We start from the raw sequence: 21918 nt of genomic DNA on the forward strand, positions 1-21918 counted from the left end.
GTGAAGGACCTCAGTCCCAGGTCGTTTGAGAAGAAACCAGGATTTTCCAATCGGTAGACTAAATAGCAGATTTGTTAGGCAGCATCCAATCTGTAATTGACCAGCAACATTGTGAGGTCCCAGACAAAGAAATGAGCTTTGATATATCTTTGTAGTTTGCGTGTCCGACTCTCAAGTAACATCGAGGTCAAGAGACAATCAAATGACAATGGCAACCATGCCCTGGAGAATTCCCAACGAGATTGTCCGGTCCCCTTGTGGCATTATCAATGAACAGCTGTGAAATCAGGGTAGCTACCTGAACAAGAACAGCGACCTTGTATCTAGTAGATGATGCAAGCTCCTGAACTAGAAACTCCGACTGAACCAGAGGAGGCGTCAGTTTTTTCCAGTGAATTTGATGTTTGTTCGAAGATGCAAGCCTGCTGTTTCTTCGTCGTTGTTGCATTTGATCTGGTACAGTTGTCGTGTAACTTCACTACTTCAACCTTCAACCCGTGCTTCTTTTCTTTTGTTAATAAGTAGCACGGCAGCAATAGTTGCAGAGTACGGAGTATTGTTAGACACGCAGATCAAACTGGGCCAATCTCCATACCCTAACCAGTCAACCCCCAAAGTACCACATCGTTATCCGACCATCATGCCTTTTACTGTACCGAAAGACCAGTGTAACCGCACCTTCACGACACTCCTGGCACTCGTCCAGGACAGCAACAAGTTCCTACGTGAGAACCTGACGAATGGAGAGTACTGGACCTTTTGCATTCATGTGGGCAAGCAGTGGAAGACTTTCGGTATAGTAACAACCAAGAACGCCCTACATTTGAATGCAGCTGGTGTGGCGCCCCGGTGGTTCACACTCAACTACACGACGCAGCAGATCCAGCTCAATCCAGAGCACTCGGCAAACAGCACCAGACTAGAGGCGGCTTTCGATCAGATCCGCAATCACCTCCATCGGGCAGGTCCCTGGGCCGGTAAGCTGAAGAAGTACGATGACGAAAAGTGGCCGTTGGTTGGTGCTCCGTTTGAAGCAGGGATCCTGTGCGACATTGTCCCCATCTTTGGCACAGTCACCACAGGTGTCCACCTGAACATCTTTCAGGAGAAAGGTAAGGAAACGCTCATCTACGTCGCCCAGCGCGCGAAGAACAAGTCGTTTGGCAGCCTGCTGGACCAATGTGCCGCCGGCGGCTTCCAGTCCGGAACAGACAAAGACGCCTTGTCCTGCATGGTCCGCGAGGCCAAAGAGGAGCTGAAGAAGGGCCTGCCCGAGAATCTGCAGGGCAGGATCAAGAAGCAGCAGTGCATCCAGTACTGCGATATCCGCGACGAGCGATGGGGAGACGATGAGATCGGCGTCCCCGAGCCCGGCATCAAGGTCCCGTTCGACCTCGAGCTAAGAGAAGACACGGCGATGAGGGGCGAGACCAAGGAGATTATGAGGATCGAGGCCATGAATGTGGCCCAGGTACGTGCTGCTCTCCTTGCTGGCAAATTCAAACCGAATTGCGCCCTCGTCATGATCGACTTCTTGATCCGCAAGAATCTCCTCACCGACGCTCAGGATCTGAGGGATGTTCCTGAGATCAGGAAGCTTTTGAAACTGACCAAGATTCACTGCCTTGGAGTCAAGGAAGTCAAGTGAGGTCTGGGATTTTCGTCGGGGCAGTAAGTGGCACATTTTCTTTTGGTTCAAGAGTTGGGAATGCATCGGGGAGGGGGGCACGTTTGCAGAGAGGTTGGAATCATAAGCATCTTTTACGCCACAATTCACTCGAGATTGGAGGTTTGGGGCACCTGCTCTTCGTCCATCACGGCACATTGTTCTTTTGTCTCTTTTCGAATGCTTTATTGTTTTTGATATGTGTATATATCGAAACAGGAATCATTGTTCTCTGCTATGCTAGGGGTTGAAGTTATGAATTAACCAATTGACAGCACTTCACCAACCCGCCTGGCAATGGCTTGGCTATCTGCCCCTGAAATTAGAAATTAGAGGCTATTGATCGCAGCTGTTCGTATCAGAGCGCGTGAAGAAAACCTTCAGATGGAAGAGTATGGTAACAAGATGCAGTCGCTCTTGGAAATCCCTAGCTGTCGGAGCGGTTTCGGAGTGGTGTTCCCGTCCGTTGAGCGACAAGCCCGGACTGGCTCGGCCAACCGGCCCCACTCGGACCGCGACCGGAGACGCCGAAGTCAGCTGCGGCCCAACCCCACAGTTTTTGATCATCGATTCCCTGCATGTTGGGGTCGATACTCCAGGGTCCCGAGGCTTGGCCACCTGGGCCGGGCCAGTCGCAAGGACCCCCGTTCAGTGGCAGTGGCGATGCGGAGAGTTCGTCCGATTCGTTTGGGGGCTGAGCAGATCGTTGCGAAACAGATTCTCCTCGGGGCCGTTGGCTTGAATCAGGCGGGCGATCATTCGAGAACGTTTACCATGGTCGAGGACAGAATGCTAATGGGGACTGCGGGGGGTTGCATTGCACGCAGTGGGATTATGGATTCACCGACACAAGGGACTTCCAACTGCCAAGAACAGAAACTCGTTGTACGCGAGACACTGAGACAATATGCCATTTGCCGCTTCGGGCTTCGAGCCCCTGTGACAAACCGAATGCGACGGGCGACTAGCAGGGTCGCGTCATTGGTGGCTTGTCTGTCAGCTCGCGGTATGTGGCTTGCTGACCCAGCAGGGCTGACAAGCTCACCAGTCAACCCCGCGCAGTTACTGCGCCACGGCGAGAATGACGAATAGCGAGAGCTGAGCCGAGGAGGCGCGGCGGAAACGCTGTGTCAGTGTGGATGCGGTGGATGGATAGGATGGGATGGGATGGGATGGTAACGGCGGCGGGGGGGAGATCCAAACCCGGTGTGCTAACAGGCATGCCATGCTCATGCCCCTCCTTGGCAATTTCCGCAAGCTCCGTTTCGCTCCCGTCTGACAGAGAGATGAGTCCATGTCTGACGCCTTTGCTTTTTATAAGCTCCGACTCTCCCCTCTTCTTAGCTGAGGTCTAGTTTGGTTCATCAAGCACTACATCATCATCAATCAGTACATCTCTCGTTCGATACAACGTCGTAGCAACACGACGACACAACTCACTCATCAAACTCGAAACCGACAACTTTAAAACAATCAGCATGTCTGCGAACGATTACTACGGAGGTGGCGGCAGCGGCCACGGACACAACCAGGGCTACGGTCAGCAGCAGGGACACAACCAGGGCGGCGGCTACCCTCAGCAGCCCAGCTATGCACAGGTAAGACCACCACCAGTGCAATAGTGTGACAGTGAAAGCCAAGCCGGTCTTATCGTTTCGATCATGCTAACACCTCCCTCAAGGGCCAGCAGCACGCCCCTCAGTCGCACTCCCCGTACCAACAAGGAGGCGGCTACAACGCCCCTCAGCAGCACGGATACGGCGGGCCCCAGCAGCCGACCTACGCCCAGGGCGGCTCGCAGCACCAGCAGAGCTACGGCCACGACAACCGAGGCAGCTCGCCCTACCCTCCCCAACAGCAATACAACCAGCCGGGACATGCGCCCTCCCACGGCGGACAACCCCAGTACGGAGGCCAGCCTCAATACGGTGCGCCCGGTGGTCCCGGCGGTCCCGGACAGGATGAGCGCGGACTCGGCGCAACATTAGTCGGTGGCGGAGCTGCCGGATGGGCGGCTCACAAGGCCGGCGGCGGTCTCCTCGGCACGCTCGGCGGTGCCATCGCAGGAGCTGTTGGCGCCAACATGCTGGAGAACAAGTTTGAGAAGTAAGCCCAGATCGATCCTATCCATTCAGGTTGATGGGAAACAAATACTGACAATCAACCTCCAGGAAGCACAAGAAGGATAAGAAGCACAAGAAGGACAAGCACCGCAAGCGCAGCGGTAGCAGCAGCTCGAGCTCCAGCAGCAACTAAAGAGTTTCTGCACGAGACTCTCGAGACCGCCTCGACCTGAATGATTTTCTACCTCCCCCCCCCCCTTCTGGTGCCCAATTTGGATGATACCCCCACCCACGATTCAATCTCTATCAAGCGCACCGGAAGAATGACTGGCGACGACTGCTTTGGATGTTTATTTTTTTCTTCTTCACGATTTGCATAACTAGATGTTAATGATAGTTACGTAGTATTAGAATACGTAAGACTTGTCACTGTTACCTATTTCATCCCTGGCATTGAATCTACCGAGTCGCATTACTTTTCTATGGTATCTCACAAACATATGCTGTACAATCACAACTCCCTCTCTTACTCCATCTGCTTCAGGTCTCTGGCGACTTCGAACCGTGCGTCTGTCTTTGCGCGCACTTCCTCGACGTCGACTCCGGGAGCGATCTCGGTCAACGTCAAGCCGCCGCTCTTGCGATCGACTTGAAAGACGCACTATTGTGAACAGTTAGCAACGTGTTTCTCCCAAAAGAAGTACCCGAAAAAGAAAGTCCCCGAGACACCGACTTACCAGATCGGTGATGATGGTGCTGACGACGCGGGCACCGGTCAGGGGCAGGCTGCAGTCCTGCACGACCTTGGACGAGCCGTCCTTGGCGACGTGCTCCGTCGCGACGACGATCTTTGTGTTGTCCGGGTTCGAGACGAGGTCCATGGCGCCGCCCATGCCCTTGAACACCTTGCCGGGGATCATGTAGTTGGCCAGGTCGCCCGTCGAGCTGACCTGCAGCGCGCCGAGGATCGAGACGTCGACGTGGCCGCCGCGGATCATGCCGAAGGACTCGGTGCTGTCGAACGTCGAGGCGCCGGGCACGAGGGTCACGGTCTCCTTGCCGGCGTTGACGATGTCGCTGCGGGGGGGGAGTGGTCTGTTAGTTGCGGGTTCCCCAAACGAGGATGGGGGGGGGGGGGGGATATGAGGATGCACTCACGCGTCGACTTCGTCCTTTGTCGGGTAGGGTCCCATGCCCAGGATTCCGTTCTCGGACTGGATCCAGACGTTACGCTCGGCGGGCAGAAACGAGGGAGCGAGGGTCGGGATTCCTGCGACTGTTAGCAGAGCTCTCTACTAACCAACCAACAATTTTAACACCTCGGGCAACTCACCAACACCGAGGTTCACGTAGAAACCCTCGTGCAGCTCCTTCGCCGCACGTCTCGCGATGCGGTCGCGGCGTTCCTGCGCCTCGTTCTTGGGCTTGGACGCCCCCGCGCCGTCGGCGCCGTCGTCCGACCTCGTCTTGAGGATCTCAATGTTCTTCTCGGCGGTCGCGGGCACGATGCGGTCGACGAAGATGCCGGGCAGGTCGACGTCGTTGGGGTCGATGGCGCCGGCCTCGACGATGTTCTCGGCCTCAACGATGGTGACGGTCGCGGCCTTGGCCATGATGGGGCCAAACGCCTTGGTGGTGTATCTGCGATGGGTGTGAGCTTCCCACAGTCGACTCAGCTTTGGTCCAAGTATCAAACGTACCTGAAGACACAGTTGCCGGCCGTGTCGGCCTTCCATGCTCTCAGAATGGCAACGTCTCCGGTCAACGCGGTCTCCATGAGATATGTCTTGCCGTTGAACTCCCTCGTCTCTCTTGTGCGGCCGCGCTCCTTGACGGCACCGGAAGCGTCGAGCCGTACGGGAATGTCACCGGTCTGGACCAACGAGTCTGCCAAATCGTCAGCGTAACTCCAAGCCATCTTAAACAAGGGTACCCACGAGCTCCAGTAGGGGTGAAGAAGGCTGGGATTCCAGCACCGCCGGCACGGATCCTCTCGGCGAGTGTTCCCTGCGGACACAGCTCGATGCCGATCTCTCCCGTCAGGTACTTCTTCTCCAGGGCCTTGTTGTTTCCGAGGTATGAGAGGATCAGGCGGTTGACTTGGCCGGCCTTGGTGAGGATGGCCAAGCCACCCTTACCCTCCTGGCCGGCATTGTTCGACACCGCGGTCAGCGAGTGCAGGTTTTCAGGGCCTCTGCGGTTAAGCGCGCCGATGATCGTGTCTGTAAGTTTAATTGTCAGTAAAATGCAATGCCGAGTAAGTCAAGTTCTTCTGGGCTTCTCGTTGCTCACCTGCAACACCACAGAGTCCGAATCCTGAACTCAAGATGGTGGAACCGCTCTTGATGTCTGCCACGGCCTCGTCCGCGGATGCGTACAGCTTCGAGCCTCCCCTCTTCACAGCCGGCGCCTTTTGAGACCGGCGGATCGGTGTGGTCGTGATACCGCGGCAGCTTGCGACGCCGAGGACCTTTACGTGGGGGAACCGTTGCGGTTGCGCGCAGACTCTGGGCAGAGCCGTGAACGAGGCGCGGATCAGCACCCGCGGGCGCATTTGGCGAGCGATTGACGTCATTTTTCTGGCTTGGAGATTGTCAGAAACAACACAAACAAAGTTTCAATCCCTCGTTACAGGGCCTTGTATAACAGATAAAAAGAAGGAAAGGAGAGTCCGATTGTCGGTGACACTTCTGTGTTCGGGCTAGGTGGGCGCGACGCATCTTTTGAACGGGATTCCCGGCGGGACTCGTCGGCGGTTCTTTTGAACACCGAACGACACAGTGACAGCAGAAACCGCGTAGACAAGGGGTCACTTTGACGAGAGGGGAATCTCTGACGTATCCTCCATGGCGGGGGGACTGGGGCGTTGTGGGAACTCTCGGAGGTTTCTTTGCGGCAGTTCTCGGCGGTCAAAAGTAGACTCCGAGAGCCAGCTTTACACCAACCCCTCAGTGCGACACACCCAAAGACACAAGTCTCTCATTGGTGTGGACGGATAGCGGCAAGCTTCGACGGGCGATCCGGGGATGGTGCAACTATGGGAAAGATGGCCAAACCGTTGAGCCGCGGGCGATTCAAGCAACCCCGCAGATTTGGGGTCCGGGGAAGATGGGCTTCAAAACGGGAGAGGAACCCCCCCAGGCTTTTTGCCTATGCTTGGCGTGTCTTGTCGAAGGTCTTGTTGTTCTCGACTGTTGTCTTGTCTTGTCTCTCTTTCACTTTGGTTGAGTTGTGTATACTCAGGTGAAATTTAGTTGAACTGTTCTCTTTTGATCCAAAAAAAAAACCACAATGACTACGAAAGATATGGACATGGACCCCAAAGCAGAGCACGACGAGGGCGGGTTGGCCGCAGACATTGAGCGTCAACGCCATCTCACCAAGACTCTGTTGTTCAAGGTCGACACCAGGCAAGTCTCCAAGAAGCCATCGCCAACTTTTCATACGGGGGAAGACACTAACATGGGATGATGGATAGGGTCCTACCGCTGCTGGCACTCCTCTTCCTATGCTCCTTTCTCGACCGAACCAACGTCGGCAACGCAAAGATCATTGGCATGGAGGAGGATCTTGGCATCAGCAACAGCCAATACAACCAGGGCTTGGCCGTCTTCTATGCGACTTACATTGCCAGGTAAACAACATTCTGGTCTCTGTCTGGCCTCTGTGTTCCAGTTCACCTTGACTCACCCCCCCCCCCCCATCAACCCATCCATATCCATGTGTTCCACCACCCCCCACACGACCAGCCCCGGCTAATGCACGCCCAGCGAACTGCCAAGCAACCTCGTCCTGAAAAAGGTCTCGCCCAGGATCTGGCTCCCGTTCCTGACCTGCGCGTGGGGCATCGTCACCATGTGCCTCGGCTTCGTCCGCAGCTACGGCAGCTTCGTCGCCGTCCGCGCCATCCTCGGCATGACCGAGGGCGGCCTGCTGCCGGGCATGGTGCTGTACCTCTCCGGGCTCTACACCCGCGGCGAGCTGGCCCTGCGCATCGGCATCTTCTACACGGCCGCCTCCCTCTCCGGCGCGTTCGGCGGCCTTCTCGCGAGGGGGCTGTCGGCCATTGGATCCAAGGGGGGCCTCGAAGGCTGGAGGTACATATTCATTATCGAGGGGCTTCTTGTGAGTCCCCTTTGTCCCGTCTTATTGCCGATGTTTCTCTAAGAGGATGTGCTAGACTGTTGTGTGCGGCATAATTGCTGCCATCGGCCTGCCTAACAACCTGGCGACCGCCAAGATGTTGACCCCCGAGGAGCGCGAGTGGGCGCTGCTCAGGCTTCAAGGACACGCTGATGACCGATTCAAGTACGGAAAATCTGGCTAGAGTTACTGGGGGGGGTTGACGCAGAGTACTGACACGCTTGATAGTCCGTCCAGTGAGAGAGAGGAGAAGTTCCGTTGGTCCGAGGTTGGGCGCGGCGTGTTCAACGTCCAAGTCTGGCTCAGTGCGACGGCCTACTTTGCGATCCTGTCCGGCCTGTACTCTTTCGGGCTTTTCGTAAGTCTTCACTATCAAGCATGAATTCGCGTCAACATTGCTGACTGGATGTACTGCCGCACAGCTCCCCACCATCATCAACGACCTGCACATTGCGTCCAACCCTGACGAGGTCCAACTATGGTCCGTTATCCCATATGCCGTCGCAACGCCTGTTACAGGTAAGAACTCCGCCATCGAGACTTCATCAAGGAATGAAGGCCCAACTAACATGACATACAAGTCCTCGTGGCCTTCTTGTCGGATCGCCTGCGCCTCCGCGGTCTCCTCATGCTCATCGTCCTCCCCATCTCCATTGCCGGATACGCAGTCATTGCCAATGCCACGGCGCCGCAGACGAGGTTCGCCATGACTTGCCTGATGGCCATCGGCATGTACAGCGCCGTTCCGTGCGTCTTGGTCTGGAACTCCAACAACTCGGCGGGCCATTACAAGCGTGCGACAACGTCTGCGCTGCAACTGGCCATCGCCAACTGTGGAGGGTTCGTTGCGAGTAAGTCGATTGTCAGACCCAGACATGCCATTATCATGTTAACTTGGTCCGCAGCCTTCATCTACCCCAGCTATGAAGGCCCGTTCTATCACAAGGGCCACACCATCATTTTGGGCTTGCTGTGTTATGCCTGGGTTGCGTAAGTTGACTACGCAATGCTGTACTTTTTAGTGGATGCACTTACTGACCGTCACTGTAACAGAACCCTTTTGAATGTTCTCTGGTGTGCTAAGATTAACCGTGACAAGGCGGCAGGGAAGTATGATGAGTACGTCGGCACTGGCGATGACCGGGAGCCCGGCTTCAAGATGGTTTTGTAAACACAGCGACAGGATCTGGATGACTTGAAGTTAGATGATGAATGAAGGACTTCAAGTGTGGTTGTGTTTAGAAGGAATGGTAGCATTTTCTTTCATTTTTCAGTGCATTTCCTATCTAATGTTTCTGTTTATAAGAGTCAGTGATCATGGTTTTATCGGTTCTCTATAGATTTCTTTCCTTGTCAACTACGGCATTGGTTAAGTAGTTGTTTCTGTTGGGTACAGAGACTGCCCTATTAGGTCTATAAGTCAATGCCATCCATTTCGATTTCACCCACTACCCGAACATTAATCCTGTGCTTCCTGAGTGTGTGACCTGCACCAAGTAACAATGAGGATTCGAAAACGGGGAAGTCATCTAAGCGCTTTCACGAGTAGAACAACAACTGAGCAGTCTCCGGGGAGGGTAGCAGAAAATTGCAAAATCTTGGACTTTACTTCAGTCTTAAACAAAAATGGCTTGGATGATCCGGTTCTGGACCCCGGTGTTCTACATTTCCCCTAACCAGCACACGTCTACCGTTCTTCTACAACTTCGACTCTCTCGCCGGCGCAAAGTTGGACCTCGACGCCCCTCCAATCGCCTCGGTGATGGTGTCGACCGACTTGAGAATCCACTCGCTGCCCTCGTCGCTCGCAAGCCACTGCGCGCCCTCGATGTCCTCCTGGTTATCCGCCTTGAAGGTGCCGTCCTCGAGCCCCTTTCTCAGCCCAAAGACGTGCGACAGCACCTGCGGGCCGACGCCCGTCTGCGCCCGCAGGCACGAAATGGCGACGATGGACGTCAGCACACGCCCGACGCTCGCCAGACCGCCGCGCTCCTTGGGATCAGACAGCAGGCCGGCGTAGTGGCTGTTGAGGATGTGGACGGGCAGGTCCGGGTGCGACTGGGCCAGCTTCTCGTACAGCTTAACCTCGAAGGGGGCGTAGATGGAGTCCCAGAGGGCCTGGCCGCGGGCGGTGACATCGGCGATGTTCTGGGCGGTCGGCGCGCGCGTCGGCTTCGTCTCGAGCTGGGCGGTCACGTCCGAGGGGAGGGCGGCGTAGAAAGCGTTGAGGCAGTTGATGGTGCGCGGGATGCCGTTGAAGCTGATGCACTTGAGGCCGATCTCGCGGATGAACTCGGCCGTCTCGCGCTTGTCGGGACGGCCGGAGGGGGATGAGGAGGCGACGCTGTAGAGGGACTCGAGGGACTCGGGGGAGTTGAGGGTGAAGGTCGCGGCGGCCTGTGTAGACACGAGGATGCGTAAGTAGGCGGTTGCGCAAGAGAGTCATCGTTGTTCTTGCGGCGCTCGACTCGATCTCTGAGCAACTCAGGCTCTTCGACCGGGAGAGAAACCGAGAGAGAGAGTGTGTGTCTCTTACCGAGATGGCAAGCCATGGCTTTGCGCCGACCTTCTTGGAGGCGGCATCGCGGGCGATGGACTGGTAGACTTGGCCAATGTGCGACGGCGCGGCGGCCTGGCCGGGACGCGCAAAGGGCGCGTTGATGAGGGCCTTGAGCGACGGCGAGAGCTTCGACATGTTGATTTCTGTTTGGCGGTTCTTACTGGGCTTCTCCTTCTTCTTCTTCTGTTTCAATTGATCACTTGCGGGCGCATCATCCATCGGGAAACAGGACGCGGTGGTATGGTAACTGAGGTGGTTTTGTTTCGCATGACGAAAGGAATTCGGAGGGGTTCCCGCAGTTCGGAGCCCAGAAGAAGACACCCGGGACAAGGGTCCTCGGAATCCAAAAGAAGAGCCGACGCAGTGCGTTCTAATGTGACATCAGCATGCTACGGATACAAGGGGGGGAAATCGGGGCTCAAGTCTCCAAGCATTGCGCCGAGTTGCCGAGCGGACGCCGGGGGCTACTTTTGGGGCCCGAGAGACTGTCTGGGATACAGTCGAGGAACGGCGCGCAATCATCGTCCGGCTTGGGGTCGGATAAGGTAGGCAAGGGGGCGGCTGAGCGTAACACCGCTGGCCTTTTATCAAAAGAGCATATCCATGCATGCGAATTTCTCGAAATGGGTGTTGACTTTGTGTCTGGGACACTCACTGTATACAACAACCCAAACCCCATACTCTGTCACTCACAATGGCCGGCGGTAACAAGCAAAAGGAGCCCTTCTGGCTAGGGTATGCACCACTACCGAGTATCGCAGCAGAATACGACACATCAAACTGACTCGTTAACCACAGCGGTGCTGCGGCCTCGATGGCCGTCTGCTTCAGTGAGTCTGAGCTTTTGGAAAGGGGTTAGAAGTTGAGTCTTGTTCTGACTGCACCACCACAGCGCATCCACTCGACCAGACAAAATAGTACGTTGCTAGCGACTCCATAGCGCCGAGATAATGGGCACTGACAACTACAGTCGAATGCAGGTCATCAGATCACGAGAATCCATGTTTCGAGCAATGTACCGGTTCGCAGCGCGAGACGGTGAGCACGCCTCAAACTTGGTGCGACGATTCTGCCATCTCTCTGACTTGGGCTAGGCGTCTTCTCTCTTTGGTCGGGACTCTCGGCATCCATCTTTCGACAGACGACCTACTCGACCGCGAGGTTCGGCCTCTACAACTACTTTGCGCAACGGGCGAAACAATGGACCGGAAAAGACAAGCTGACAACGGCCATGACGATATCCTGTGCCGGGTTAGCAGGAGGCATGGCCGGGCTGGTGGGAAATCCTGCCGAGGTGAGCAAAGACCGGACGAGTTCTCCTCTGCAGGCATGTGCTGACCGATGGCTTGCTAGGTCGTCCTCGTCCGGATGTGCGCCGACGGAGCGAAAAACATCGGCGAACGGTTCACGTACTCCAACGCCATCGAGGGGCTTTACAGGATAGGCAGAGAGGAAGGCCTGGGCGCATTCACACGAGGCATCTCGGCCAACGTTGTCCGCAGCGTACTCATGAGTGAGTCAACAAAGGTCTCGGAAAGGACTGACACGTTCGATTGGGAGCTAACTAAGGATTGATAATGATGATAAGACGTGGGACAGATCGCCACGTAAGTGCCAAAAAAGGAGTGGACGGGGGATCACCAAAAAGGCGATCTGGGAATGACAAACAAGGGAAACTAAAAAGCATGAAACAGATACTCGACGGCGAAACGGATCCTCCTGCAAAAGACTGGAATGAAAGACGATATCAAAACGCACGCCGTGGCCTCCCTGTTCGCGGGGACGGCGGCGACGACCATCTGCGCGCCGGCCGATGTCCTCAAGAGCAGGATCCAAAGCGCTGCCGCGAGCGGGCCGGGGGCAAACGTGAGTTGTCGATTTGCTGCCGTTTTCACTTTCCCCCCCCTTCCCTCGTCTCCGATGAAGCGAGTTGGTCGGTCTTGGGTTACTGATGAGAATGCTATATAGTCTTTGCTTCGTATCGTGCAAACCGGCCTCCGCGAAGAAGGGGCGATATTCCTCATGAAGGGCTGGACGCCGGCGTGGTTGAGACTGACGTAAGTTGTACTGAAAGATAAGTTTGGTGTTGGTGGTGGTGATGATGATGATGATGATGGTGTATGCTAATAGTCGTGTGCTGGTGCAGGCCAAACACGGTCCTGACTTTTGTCTTCATGGAGCAGCTGCGGCAACTGACCCAGTGGCAGTTCGCTGCTCCGGTCGAGACGATGAAGGCTTGATGTGCCCAGTCCTCGGGAGTAGTAGGAGGAGGAGGAGGAATAGTAGTAGGAGTAGTAATAGTACTGGGCACATCTTAACCTTCAAACCCCAAACTCTGTCAGGTTGGGCCAGCTCAACCAGTCAAAGTTGTTCATGTCTTCCCAGGACAGCCCCGCGAAGGAGGGGTCGAACTCGTTGCCGGGCTGGTTGAGGACCTCGGCAATCTGGTCGTCCGACATGCTGGAGAAGTGAAGAGTGCCCGGCCACAGCTGGGGCTCGACGTAGGGAGGTTGCGAGACGGGCGGCGGCGCTATCGGGTTGATGGAAGGCGAAGCTGAAACGGCCGACGAGGGCGTCCCGAGCTGGCCGCTCCGGGGGATGGTCGGGTCGGGTTGATGGATATTCATCTGGAAAGGCTGGCCGTCGACGGCGGTGGCCGCCTTCTTGACGATGTGTCTCAGGTATTTCCCGTATAGTGTAGACAGGCCATTTCTGTGCTTCGTAGCGGATCCAATACGTTCCAACACGTCGGCCGTCTCTTCAATGAGGTTCCGGATGCTGGGTGCCAGGTTCGAGCTGCCCGTGGCGTAGGCGCTCAGCGTCAGCGCGAAGCAGGCGGCAAACGACACCATGATGGTGGTGTTGTTCGGGATCGACTGCAGCTGCGACTCCCCTTGGATCGCCGCGCGCATGACCGTCACGGCCGACGAGAGTCCAGCCGTGCGGAAGAACTGTCGGACTTCCATCGGCGCCGTCGGGTGGTTGATGACGCCGCCGTAGGTCGAGAGCCGCGTGTGCGTGACGAGAATCTCGACGTAAGGAGGGAGACGGCGTTGGGGCCCCGTGCCGATGGAGAACCCCCATTCTGTAAGCCACTGGTCGAAGAAGCGCTCGATGGCGCTCTCGATGGACTGGGCAATGAGCCCGCCATCCGTAGAGATCCCCTGCGATCCGTCGCAGAGCGCGCGGACCGTGTTGAGCAGGCCGTCCAGGTCTCGGCGGAGGACGGCCATGGACACGAGGTGGCCGTCCATGGGGTCTGCGATGCTGGATCTGTGCCACTGGTCGCAGTCCTTGATGACGCGGGTCACCGGCACGGTGTAGGGCCGGCCACGCGCAAGCGACATGCCTCGCTCGAGGACGAAGAGGGCGATCCAGCAGCGCTCGCGGCGGCGGAGGAGACGCTGGCCGAGGTCTGAGGTGTGCTCGACGAAGCTGAAGCCGTCCATGGCGAGCGCCGTGCGAGGGTCGAGGCAGTCGCCGCGTGCGAGCGCCATGTTGTCGGAGCCAGAGCCAAGAGCTTCCATGGGGATCAGGAGCTTGTGCAGGGACAAGTCGATGGCGATGGTGGCGGCCGTGTTGACGTACCAGCACGTCTCGTCGTCGGTGCTGTGCTGGCCCGGGAACATCCACGGGACGTTGACCATGAAGGCGAGGACGATCTCGACGGACCTCTGCCGCTTGGCGATGACCCTGTGGGCGAGGGCCTTGCAGTGGCTGGACAGCCTCTTGGACAGCGCGCCGGCGGAGGGGAGGAAGAGGGCCGACGCGGCCATGATGGAGGTGCACAGGAAGGCAGAGCGCGTACGCGTGAAGGCCGGGGTGTAGATCTTGGGATCAAGCCCCCAGCGGGTGTGAGCAAGCTTGCCATGGAAGCTGAAATGGGTGAGTTTAAGCGAGATGCTCAGTTGTGGTTTTCCGGATGACCTTTTTTTTTTCTTGCGGTTGCCCCGTGGTGGTGGTTGGGTTGCCAACTTACAAAGCGAAGAGAGATTCTGCCTCCTCTTGAGTCACGAGACCCAACGTGATGGGATCTATGTCGTCGCCGACGTCGAAGTTGACGCGGACGGCGGTGAAGAAGGACTGCATCTCCGAGTCCTCGTCGGACTGGGGCAGCTGGAGGTGCTGGTGCTGATGCTGAAACTGTTGCTGCAGCTGGTGGTGCTGTTGCTGCTGGTGCTGCTGGTGCTGTTGGTGCTGCTGCTGTTGATGCTCGATGACGGCTTGCTTCTTGCGGCTGGCGCGGAAACCAGACTGCTTTGGCGAGAGGCCGCTGATGGGCTGGGGCGAAAGCTGCAGGTTCGAGGCGCGCGCCAGGAGCTGGAGCGGGTTCTCGGCATCGTCGATGGCCAGGCTCTCCTCGTTGTTGATGCTGTTGCGATGAGGATGGTGCAGACTCACGTACGCGTTGCTGTCCGGCGTGTTGTTGAGGTCATCGTCATCGTCGTCGGATGAGAGGTCGGGTTGGTCGGGGCTGTTGAACTGCGACGACGAGCGGCGCCCTAAGTGTGAGGAGGCGGTAGCTGACCGAGAAGCTCGAGAGCCCTCCAGGAGCGCCTGGAGATTGCCGATGGCCTTGTCATCTTCCGAGTTCTGCTCGCCGGTCCTTGCCCTCTTGATGGCCTGCTCTATCTGGTAGAGAGCCTTGTCTAGGCCCTTGCGCTTGCTGTTGTGCGTGACTAGTGGTCAACATGACTGACTTTCGGGTGTACAGAGAGAGCCAGAGGGAGAGGGGTTTGATAGGTTGACAGGTTGCTATTGTTCTGTGTTTATGTCTCGGGATGGTTGCTTTACAGATGATAGACCGGATGACGGAATGAAGGGGAGTGAAATTGAGTGACAGGGAGTGAGAAGTGAGCGTGGGAAGTGACAGTGAGTGAGAATGAATGAGATAGACTGAGATAGAGTGAGATGGGGTGAAATGGGATGAGATGGGCTGAGGTGGGGTCAGACAGATGCGAGATGGAATAAGATGGGGTGGGGGGTGAGACGGGGAGGGAGGGGGGAATGGATGGGTCGGCGTACTTCTTGATGCCCTTCTGCCTTCCAGCATGGAATGTAGGCCGCACGCACTCAGAGTCGAGCTGAATGCACCTCTTGCATTTGTTCTCATGCGGAGAATAGTCGCACTTGATCTTACTTCGGCGGCAGACCAGACAGGCGGCCTGCTTTGGACGTAGCGATTGAGGATCCTCCATCCAGGTGAGGGGGAGGTCAGAGGGAGCCGGGTGCACAACGGCGATCTCGGTGAGAGAGAGAGAGAGAAGCAAGCGGCGAATGAAGGGGACGGGGACTCAAGAGCACGCGTTTCTTTTTTGTCTTTTTTGTTATTCTCGACGGCAGTCTTGAGTTGATTTTCTGGCTTGTGTCGAGATGAGGGGGGAGAGCGATCTTGGATCCAATATCAGAGATGGATGGATGGTCAGTGTTGACGATTCAAAACAACGCTGCCCCTTAGAGCAGACAGCTCTGCTGAAGATGGAAATGCTAAAACATTGGGATCCAGGACCGACGAGATGTTCCAAGTACTTGAAGGGCGGCCCCAGCAGCGCTTCGCTCTGTGACTCGCGTGAAGCCGGAATCACTGGGGAAAGACGAAGGAGGGCACGAATCAGCTCTCGGCTACGGACCCGTCTGCCGACAGAACAAGCTTAGTCAGTTCATCCTCTCTCTTGGCGGGCGAGGGAGATTACATAATTCTGTAGGTCACCGAAGCTGGGCACTCTTGGGGGTCTGGAAGGGGGGAAGATGAGATGAGCATGAACATGAGCATGAGAAATGGCCAACCCATGAGAAATGAGAGCCCATGTGGATTAGATCAACCTTAATGGTCTTTTCCAACTTTTTGGCTGGACAATGAGCCTTTTCATGAGAAACCAAGCACGACAGACAACATAGTGCCATCTCATCAAATGAACCATCCCTCACTGATCGGCAAACACCCTCTCAGGACAGCCCAGACATTCACCGCCGTGTTTCGTTCTAACAGAGTGGCAACGCCCGCTTTAATTTAGGGCTGAGAGGCCTCATTCAGCTATGTATGAACATCGTTTTGGCCTCAGTTCCTCACCAGCTTGATGGGTATAGTTACGAATGATCCGGACAGACGCGTATAGATAGGTATACATATAAAGCGGCCTCTGCTGGGCTTCAATTGGACGTGCCTTCCAAAACCCAGACTTTGGCGCTCCTTCTTCTTTCACGTCAGCGTCAGCGTCCACTAACACGCCACCGCTCCTCCACCTCTTTCCTCAGCGCAACGCCACACCACACCACGCGCTCGCATCTTTTCCCAACATCACCACCCTCGTCAGGCACTTTTACAGGCCTGCATCTCGCCGCAGGACCAACTCCGGCAATGGCCAACTGCGTATCCGTGGACCATGTGGTCCTCCGTACTGGGACCCTGAAGGAAGTCGCCCAATACCTCAAGCAGATCCGCTCTACAACCACCGATCCTGTCGCCATCACCTCCCACCTCCACGATGCAGTCCTCCAAGGATCCATTCCACAAGGCATCTTCTCGCTGTGGACACCCATCGCCAACGATCCTCAGTCGATTATTCAGGGACTTCGCCAGGCAGATAGCCTGTCGGAAAGGGATGCTGCCATCCGGGCCTTCGTCAAAGCCCTGCGGTCGTCGAAGACGATGACGCCAGTGTGGGATGCCGCTGCCGGCGCTCGAGGTGTTGCAGACATCATGAGCAACCTCAGCATCGATGAAGTCAAGGGGCTGTGTAGCGGCCTAGCTAAAACAGCCTCTCTTTCGAATGGACGGTCCGAGAGGCACGCGAAGTTAACCGCGCTGGTCAGCATTCTCGGCGCCGATGCGTCTCAGTCAAGGAACAACCCAGACAAGAGGCCACTTCTCCGTTATTACAAGCAAATCATTCCGGCCTGCACAACAGACCGAGTGGCGGAATACGAAGAAACGGCGCCCAAATGGACGACCAGGCAGCGTTCAATCCTACTGCGCACCCATCCCACCATCTACGAAGCGAAATTCTTGGAGTCCATCTTCCTCAGCAAAGACACCAAGGCGAAGCTCGCGGAAATCGACGAGCAAACTTGGACACAGCTCATCAACAACGACTATGCCTTCGGAAAACGGCTGCTGCTCAGATTCCTTGACTGCGGCGCCAAGCTTCCCGTCGAGCCAGATGTCTTCATGGATAAGCTGGCCAAACCGCTCGCAAGTCGTCTGCGGCGCAAGAGACCAGCTGCTCAGCAACACCTCACTCTCGAGATCCTCGAGCTTCTCGTTCAGCTCGTGAAAATCCACCCTTCTCTGGCTGACAAATTGAACGAGAGCCTTACTGGGGTCGTCTTCTATACGATCAAGTTGTGGGAAATGGCACGCTCAAAGCGGCCCCTGATTGAGCAGCATCTCGTCGACCTTCTCAAACTTGTGCCAGACAACAAGTTCAAGTCCGTAGACAGCATTGTATCTTTCCTTCGAGCCGTCAACCCCGCCGTCTCCTACCGCCTCTTCCGACTCATGATCCTGAACTTGCAGTTTTACGGCTTTGATGTCGACCGAGCCTCTGGCGAAATCGACGATTCCATCAAAAAACTCAAGGGACCCTGGCCAGCAAGTCTCTTCACCACCACGTTTGGTATAAAAGATCGGCAAGCGTCTCTTCGCCTCTTCGAGCGACTTGCGGCACTATCACCGGATGGATCATTCCTGGGGAGCGCGATAGAGGCTCAGAGCTCCATCTTTGATCGTTGCAGAGATCCTGATTCCGACAGAGGCGACTCGGAAGTACTCCAAGTCTTTCTTTCGCGAACATCCACCATCGAATCCGGCCAAGAGCAAGATGTAGCCAACATCGTCGAAACATGCATACAGGAGCGCAAGAACAAGGCCTCTTCGAGCCGCGACTGGGAGGGTCGCGCTTTTTGGGCCGTGTCAGCGCTCAACATGTCGATTGCATCAGGGTCTCTGGATATCTACGCAGAGACTTTGTTATGGGCCAGACGTTTCAACAAAGACTCCAATACTGTGAGGCACATCTACGACTCTGGCAACCTTCATACCACAGAAGGGCGAGGCCTGCTGAGCGGCATCTCCGAGACATCTCATAGTACCGCTCGCCAGGACTCAGACGTGGCGGCAGGAGTTCGATTTGCCAACAAGATTATGCTCCAGCTGCTAGAAACCGCTTCGATGGCTCTTCGAGAGCCAGGTTTTCAGAAGTGGGACTGGAACAGTGTCATCGCTCTACCTGCCGCAGTCGTCGCACAGCGTTTCCGACTGGTGAACGAATTTCAGGATGCCTGGAAGCTGACGGATGCCAGAGTTTTTGATCTCGTATGGAAACTATCACTGGAGCTTCTGCTTGACGCCGAAAGATTTCTGTTGAGGCCGGGACTCCAACGGCTCTACCCCAGCTGTCTCAGCGGACTGCTCAAAAGTAGTGCCGTAAACGATTTCGGAGATTTCAGTGTACGGGCACCAGCTGCAAGGTTCGTGGATGACCTCGCAAAGGCTCGAGATGAACTGTGGCAGGCGTACCGCTCTCGGGAGTTTCCTGCTGTCCTCACTCTGGGCGAACCTTGGCCCAGAGGCCTGCCGGTGCAGTGTCTTTTCCCGGACGAGCTGCCTGGCTTCATCAATATCGACAGACTGCCTTACATCCTCTCGAGGATTGAAAAAGTCGTTTTCGGGGACCCAGTCGTCTTGTTGCGGGAGCTTCCAAGGGACAAAGAGACCAGGTCGGCCATTGGACCGTGTGCGGACAGCTACGGGTTTGCCCTGAGGGCCTATATCAACCGTCCAAGCGACGACTCGGACAAGGAGAATCTCGCACGAAAGGCGTGGCGTCACGCTGTTGATGACCTCTGCAGAACACGGATGACGATAGAAGCATCTCTTCGCTTCTGGGCCGAGCATTTCGATGGGAATGGGATCAAGCTGCCTCTTGACCTGAGGGCTGAAATCCCCAGACGGCCTGAACCTGTCATGCCCCCGGTCGATGACCCGAGCTCGCCGACTGAATGGCATCCAAGTCAATCAAACGCGTCTTTGGACTTCCAAGATTCCAGCACGGTTCCAGCGACAATTCTTGACCACATGCTCGAGAATTGGTCGTCCTGGTTCGAGAGCCTTGGTCTCTTCGACGACGTTGCATGGAAAGTCTCTGTTGAAGTCGCAGCCAGCGGCACTGGCAGCTTCTGGAACATGTCAACACTCATCTGGCCAGTTTCAGGCAAGGGGGCTGATGCCATTTTGGCTTCTGTTCTACTGACGGTCAACACTACGGAGGGATCCGACAACTCGATCCTGAAGCAACCATTCCCATCCGAGAACAATACGCGCTATCCTGCGCTGTATTTGGACCAGGAGTTCCTCGAAACTGTTGAAGAGGACCATTCCTGGCTCAGTGACTCGCGCATCAATCGCATCATCGGATCCGGGCCGCCAGAGTTGCTTGCACAGGTGGTAGAGTCTGTACTTCAAAAGGTGGAGGCGATCGAGAGGAACGAGCCCGAAGGAATTCCTCCAATTCGATTTGCAATGACTCTCGTGAAACTGCTTTCATACAGCGACCGACCATCTCTAGCATTCCCTCTCGTGCGGGACATCATCCTCAACAGACCCGGCGATAGCGCTTGGCACCGAGAGCTCCTGCACAAGGGTTTCTTCAACAGGCTGCAGCCAGCCGATGCGAAGAACCTTCTCGGTATGATATCCGATGGAGTCCAGGAGAAGCTCGACCAGCAGTCGGCCAGAGCCAAAGAAGCAAAGGAGCAGTCCGTCGAGCCGGCGCCACAGCGTACACCCCCTATCAAGGTCACGACAGTCAAGATGTTAGCCAAGCTCCTTAGTGACGCACCTTTTCTGGATGTGTCCTCTGCACTCGACGTTCTTGCCAGTCTTGTTGCCAAAGCTCAGCACATCGACATCCGCGTGGCCATCATCGAGGCATTGTTCAACACCTTGGAGAGCGAGACGGCCTCTTCAGAAGTGACAACCAGGATCCTGTCTCTCCTTGAGCAGTTTGCAGTGCCGCTCGCCGCATCTCTCAACGAATTGCGCCCAATTACGGAGGCCGACTGGGCCGACGCAGAGGCTGGCAGCCAAGTCCCCCATGTTGCTACTCAACGAGAACAATCAGCCGCTCCCATCCACAATCTTTTCTTCCATCTTGACAAGAGAGTCGGGTTTGATCCTGAAACCAAACGGAGGCTGGCGGAGATGACGGCACGGCTCGTGGAGCAATCCTCCGAAAATAACCAGCGGTGGACGCAGCTCTTCCTCAAGAAGCATGGGTTCTCTGATGTCCCCGAAAACAAATTGCCCCTTTCACCCGTAAACCCGGACGTGTTCAAGATCTTCTCGAGGAGCCCAGAGTACCTCGACCTCTCCACTTTCAAGATGCTGAGGGGTTTGGTGCTGGCAAACCTTCGGCCGTCTGCGGGCCTCGCTGCGGTCACGAAGAAAGTCGAACGCGACCCTGTGCTTTCTGATTCAAACGCCGGTAAACACTGGTTGGCTTTGTACGGAAGAGGCAAGTTCACAATGTCGCGGTATGGCTGCACCGACATACTGGCAGAAATGCACCGGAACATTACGAGTCGGGAGGTTGTCGATCCGTCAGAACGCGTCCCCTCGGACTTGGTCCGGAAGTTTGCACACCAGATTGCAGATAGACTGGTCAGTTCTGGTGATTCCTCTTACGTCACGGCTCTCTTCACAAAGATGACCTCGGCCATGGTTGACGAGAAGAGTCTCGATGCGCTGAAGCGCTGGAAGGTGACAACGATGCCTGTTCTGGAACAGATTGTCGCTCGTATCACAAAACTTCGCACCCCAACCTGGCAGCGCGACCCTAAACGGCGGCCCCGGGAGCTGCCTAGTACGTTCCGCCTCAAAGTCGCCATGCTGGCCGTCCCTCCCGGACTTGGACTCGACCAGGCGTTTGCTGAAAACGTCTTGATGCTCACTAGGGAGCTGGCTAAAAGCACAGTGTCATACCACGATGACTGGGCCCATCTCAAGTACCGGGCTTTGCACTACCACAAGGACTGGAGGCCACGTTTTGCTCATCTCGCACTGCTTTTCGGATCCCTAGATGATATCAATATCGAGAGCCCGACGCTCATAGATCATCTGCGCTTTGACATGGCAAAGCAATTCGCAGAACATGCCTACGATCCAAAAGACAAGGACGTTGTGACGCGACTCAAGGCGATGCTTCGCAGCTGGGCAGAGTGCCCCGTCGAAGACTTTAGAAACGCTGCCAGAGATACCCTAGATAAGCTTCAACATGGCTTTGGTAGAGAATGGTTCAACACAGGCGAGGATTTGGAATGGGTGGGTTCGGATTCTGACTGTGTCTCGGAGATGGATGATTGAAACCTGGGCTGGCTGACCTCATCCAGACGAGATGTCGTCTCTGCTATACATTAGGACATAAATAGAATGGACTTTCACTATCAAGAAAAATTTCCAACAGCATGATCTGTTGTATGGTTATGCT

General features: G+C 55.9%; 9 protein-coding genes across 9 annotated transcripts; 6 read left to right on the top strand and 3 right to left on the bottom strand.

Annotated features, from left to right (window-relative positions):
- Nucleotides 1-640: 640 nt before the first annotated feature.
- On the top strand, nt 641-1648 carry CH63R_06856 (Thiamine pyrophosphokinase; the record flags this gene model as incomplete). The annotated part of the gene is made up of 1 exon (XM_018301831.1): nt 641-1648. The coding sequence occupies one exon, from the start codon at nt 641-643 to the stop codon at nt 1646-1648; it is 1008 nt and encodes a 335-aa protein (XP_018159681.1).
- Nucleotides 1649-3144: 1496 nt separating this feature from the next.
- On the top strand, nt 3145-3922 carry CH63R_06857 (Nitrogen starvation-induced glutamine rich protein; the record flags this gene model as incomplete). Its single annotated transcript, XM_018301832.1, has 3 exons — nt 3145-3264; nt 3348-3772; nt 3838-3922. 3 exons carry the CDS (start codon nt 3145-3147, stop codon nt 3920-3922), a joined length of 630 nt encoding a protein of 209 aa, XP_018159682.1.
- A 333-nt stretch (nt 3923-4255) lies between these two features.
- Nucleotides 4256-6304, bottom strand: CH63R_06858 (Succinyl-CoA:3-ketoacid-coenzyme A transferase; the record flags this gene model as incomplete). The annotated part of the gene is made up of 7 exons (XM_018301833.1): nt 4256-4390; nt 4467-4806; nt 4888-4999; nt 5063-5370; nt 5430-5616; nt 5667-5951; nt 6022-6304. The coding sequence occupies 7 exons, from the start codon at nt 6302-6304 to the stop codon at nt 4256-4258; spliced, it is 1650 nt and encodes a 549-aa protein (XP_018159683.1).
- Nucleotides 6305-7020: 716 nt separating this feature from the next.
- On the top strand, nt 7021-9043 carry CH63R_06859 (Major facilitator superfamily transporter; the record flags this gene model as incomplete). Its single annotated transcript, XM_018301834.1, has 9 exons — nt 7021-7118; nt 7208-7363; nt 7500-7854; nt 7910-8037; nt 8101-8230; nt 8295-8391; nt 8454-8723; nt 8778-8862; nt 8926-9043. 9 exons carry the CDS (start codon nt 7021-7023, stop codon nt 9041-9043), a joined length of 1437 nt encoding a protein of 478 aa, XP_018159684.1.
- Nucleotides 9044-9570: 527 nt separating this feature from the next.
- Nucleotides 9571-10651, bottom strand: CH63R_06860 (Conserved mitochondrial protein; the record flags this gene model as incomplete). Its single annotated transcript, XM_018301835.1, has 2 exons — nt 9571-10269; nt 10409-10651. 2 exons carry the CDS (start codon nt 10649-10651, stop codon nt 9571-9573), a joined length of 942 nt encoding a protein of 313 aa, XP_018159685.1.
- Nucleotides 10652-11126: 475 nt separating this feature from the next.
- Nucleotides 11127-12007, top strand: CH63R_06861 (mitochondrial dicarboxylate transporter; the record flags this gene model as incomplete). Its single annotated transcript, XM_018301836.1, has 6 exons — nt 11127-11167; nt 11231-11262; nt 11325-11349; nt 11403-11470; nt 11527-11726; nt 11786-12007. The coding sequence occupies 6 exons, from the start codon at nt 11127-11129 to the stop codon at nt 12005-12007; spliced, it is 588 nt and encodes a 195-aa protein (XP_018159686.1).
- A 159-nt stretch (nt 12008-12166) lies between these two features.
- Nucleotides 12167-12672, top strand: CH63R_06862 (Mitochondrial dicarboxylate; the record flags this gene model as incomplete). The annotated part of the gene is made up of 3 exons (XM_018301837.1): nt 12167-12298; nt 12401-12489; nt 12579-12672. 3 exons carry the CDS (start codon nt 12167-12169, stop codon nt 12670-12672), a joined length of 315 nt encoding a protein of 104 aa, XP_018159687.1.
- An 81-nt stretch (nt 12673-12753) lies between these two features.
- Nucleotides 12754-15630, bottom strand: CH63R_06863 (Zn 2cys6 transcription factor; the record flags this gene model as incomplete). Its single annotated transcript, XM_018301838.1, has 3 exons — nt 12754-14308; nt 14412-15098; nt 15458-15630. 3 exons carry the CDS (start codon nt 15628-15630, stop codon nt 12754-12756), a joined length of 2415 nt encoding a protein of 804 aa, XP_018159688.1.
- A 1160-nt stretch (nt 15631-16790) lies between these two features.
- Nucleotides 16791-21794, top strand: CH63R_06864 (uncharacterized protein; the record flags this gene model as incomplete). Its single annotated transcript, XM_018301839.1, has 1 exon — nt 16791-21794. One exon carries the CDS (start codon nt 16791-16793, stop codon nt 21792-21794), a length of 5004 nt encoding a protein of 1667 aa, XP_018159689.1.
- Nucleotides 21795-21918: the final 124 nt, after the last annotated feature.

Source organism: Colletotrichum higginsianum, chromosome 4 (assembly GCF_001672515.1).
Source record: "Colletotrichum higginsianum IMI 349063 chromosome 4, whole genome shotgun sequence".
NCBI lineage: Eukaryota > Fungi > Ascomycota > Sordariomycetes > Glomerellales > Glomerellaceae > Colletotrichum > Colletotrichum higginsianum.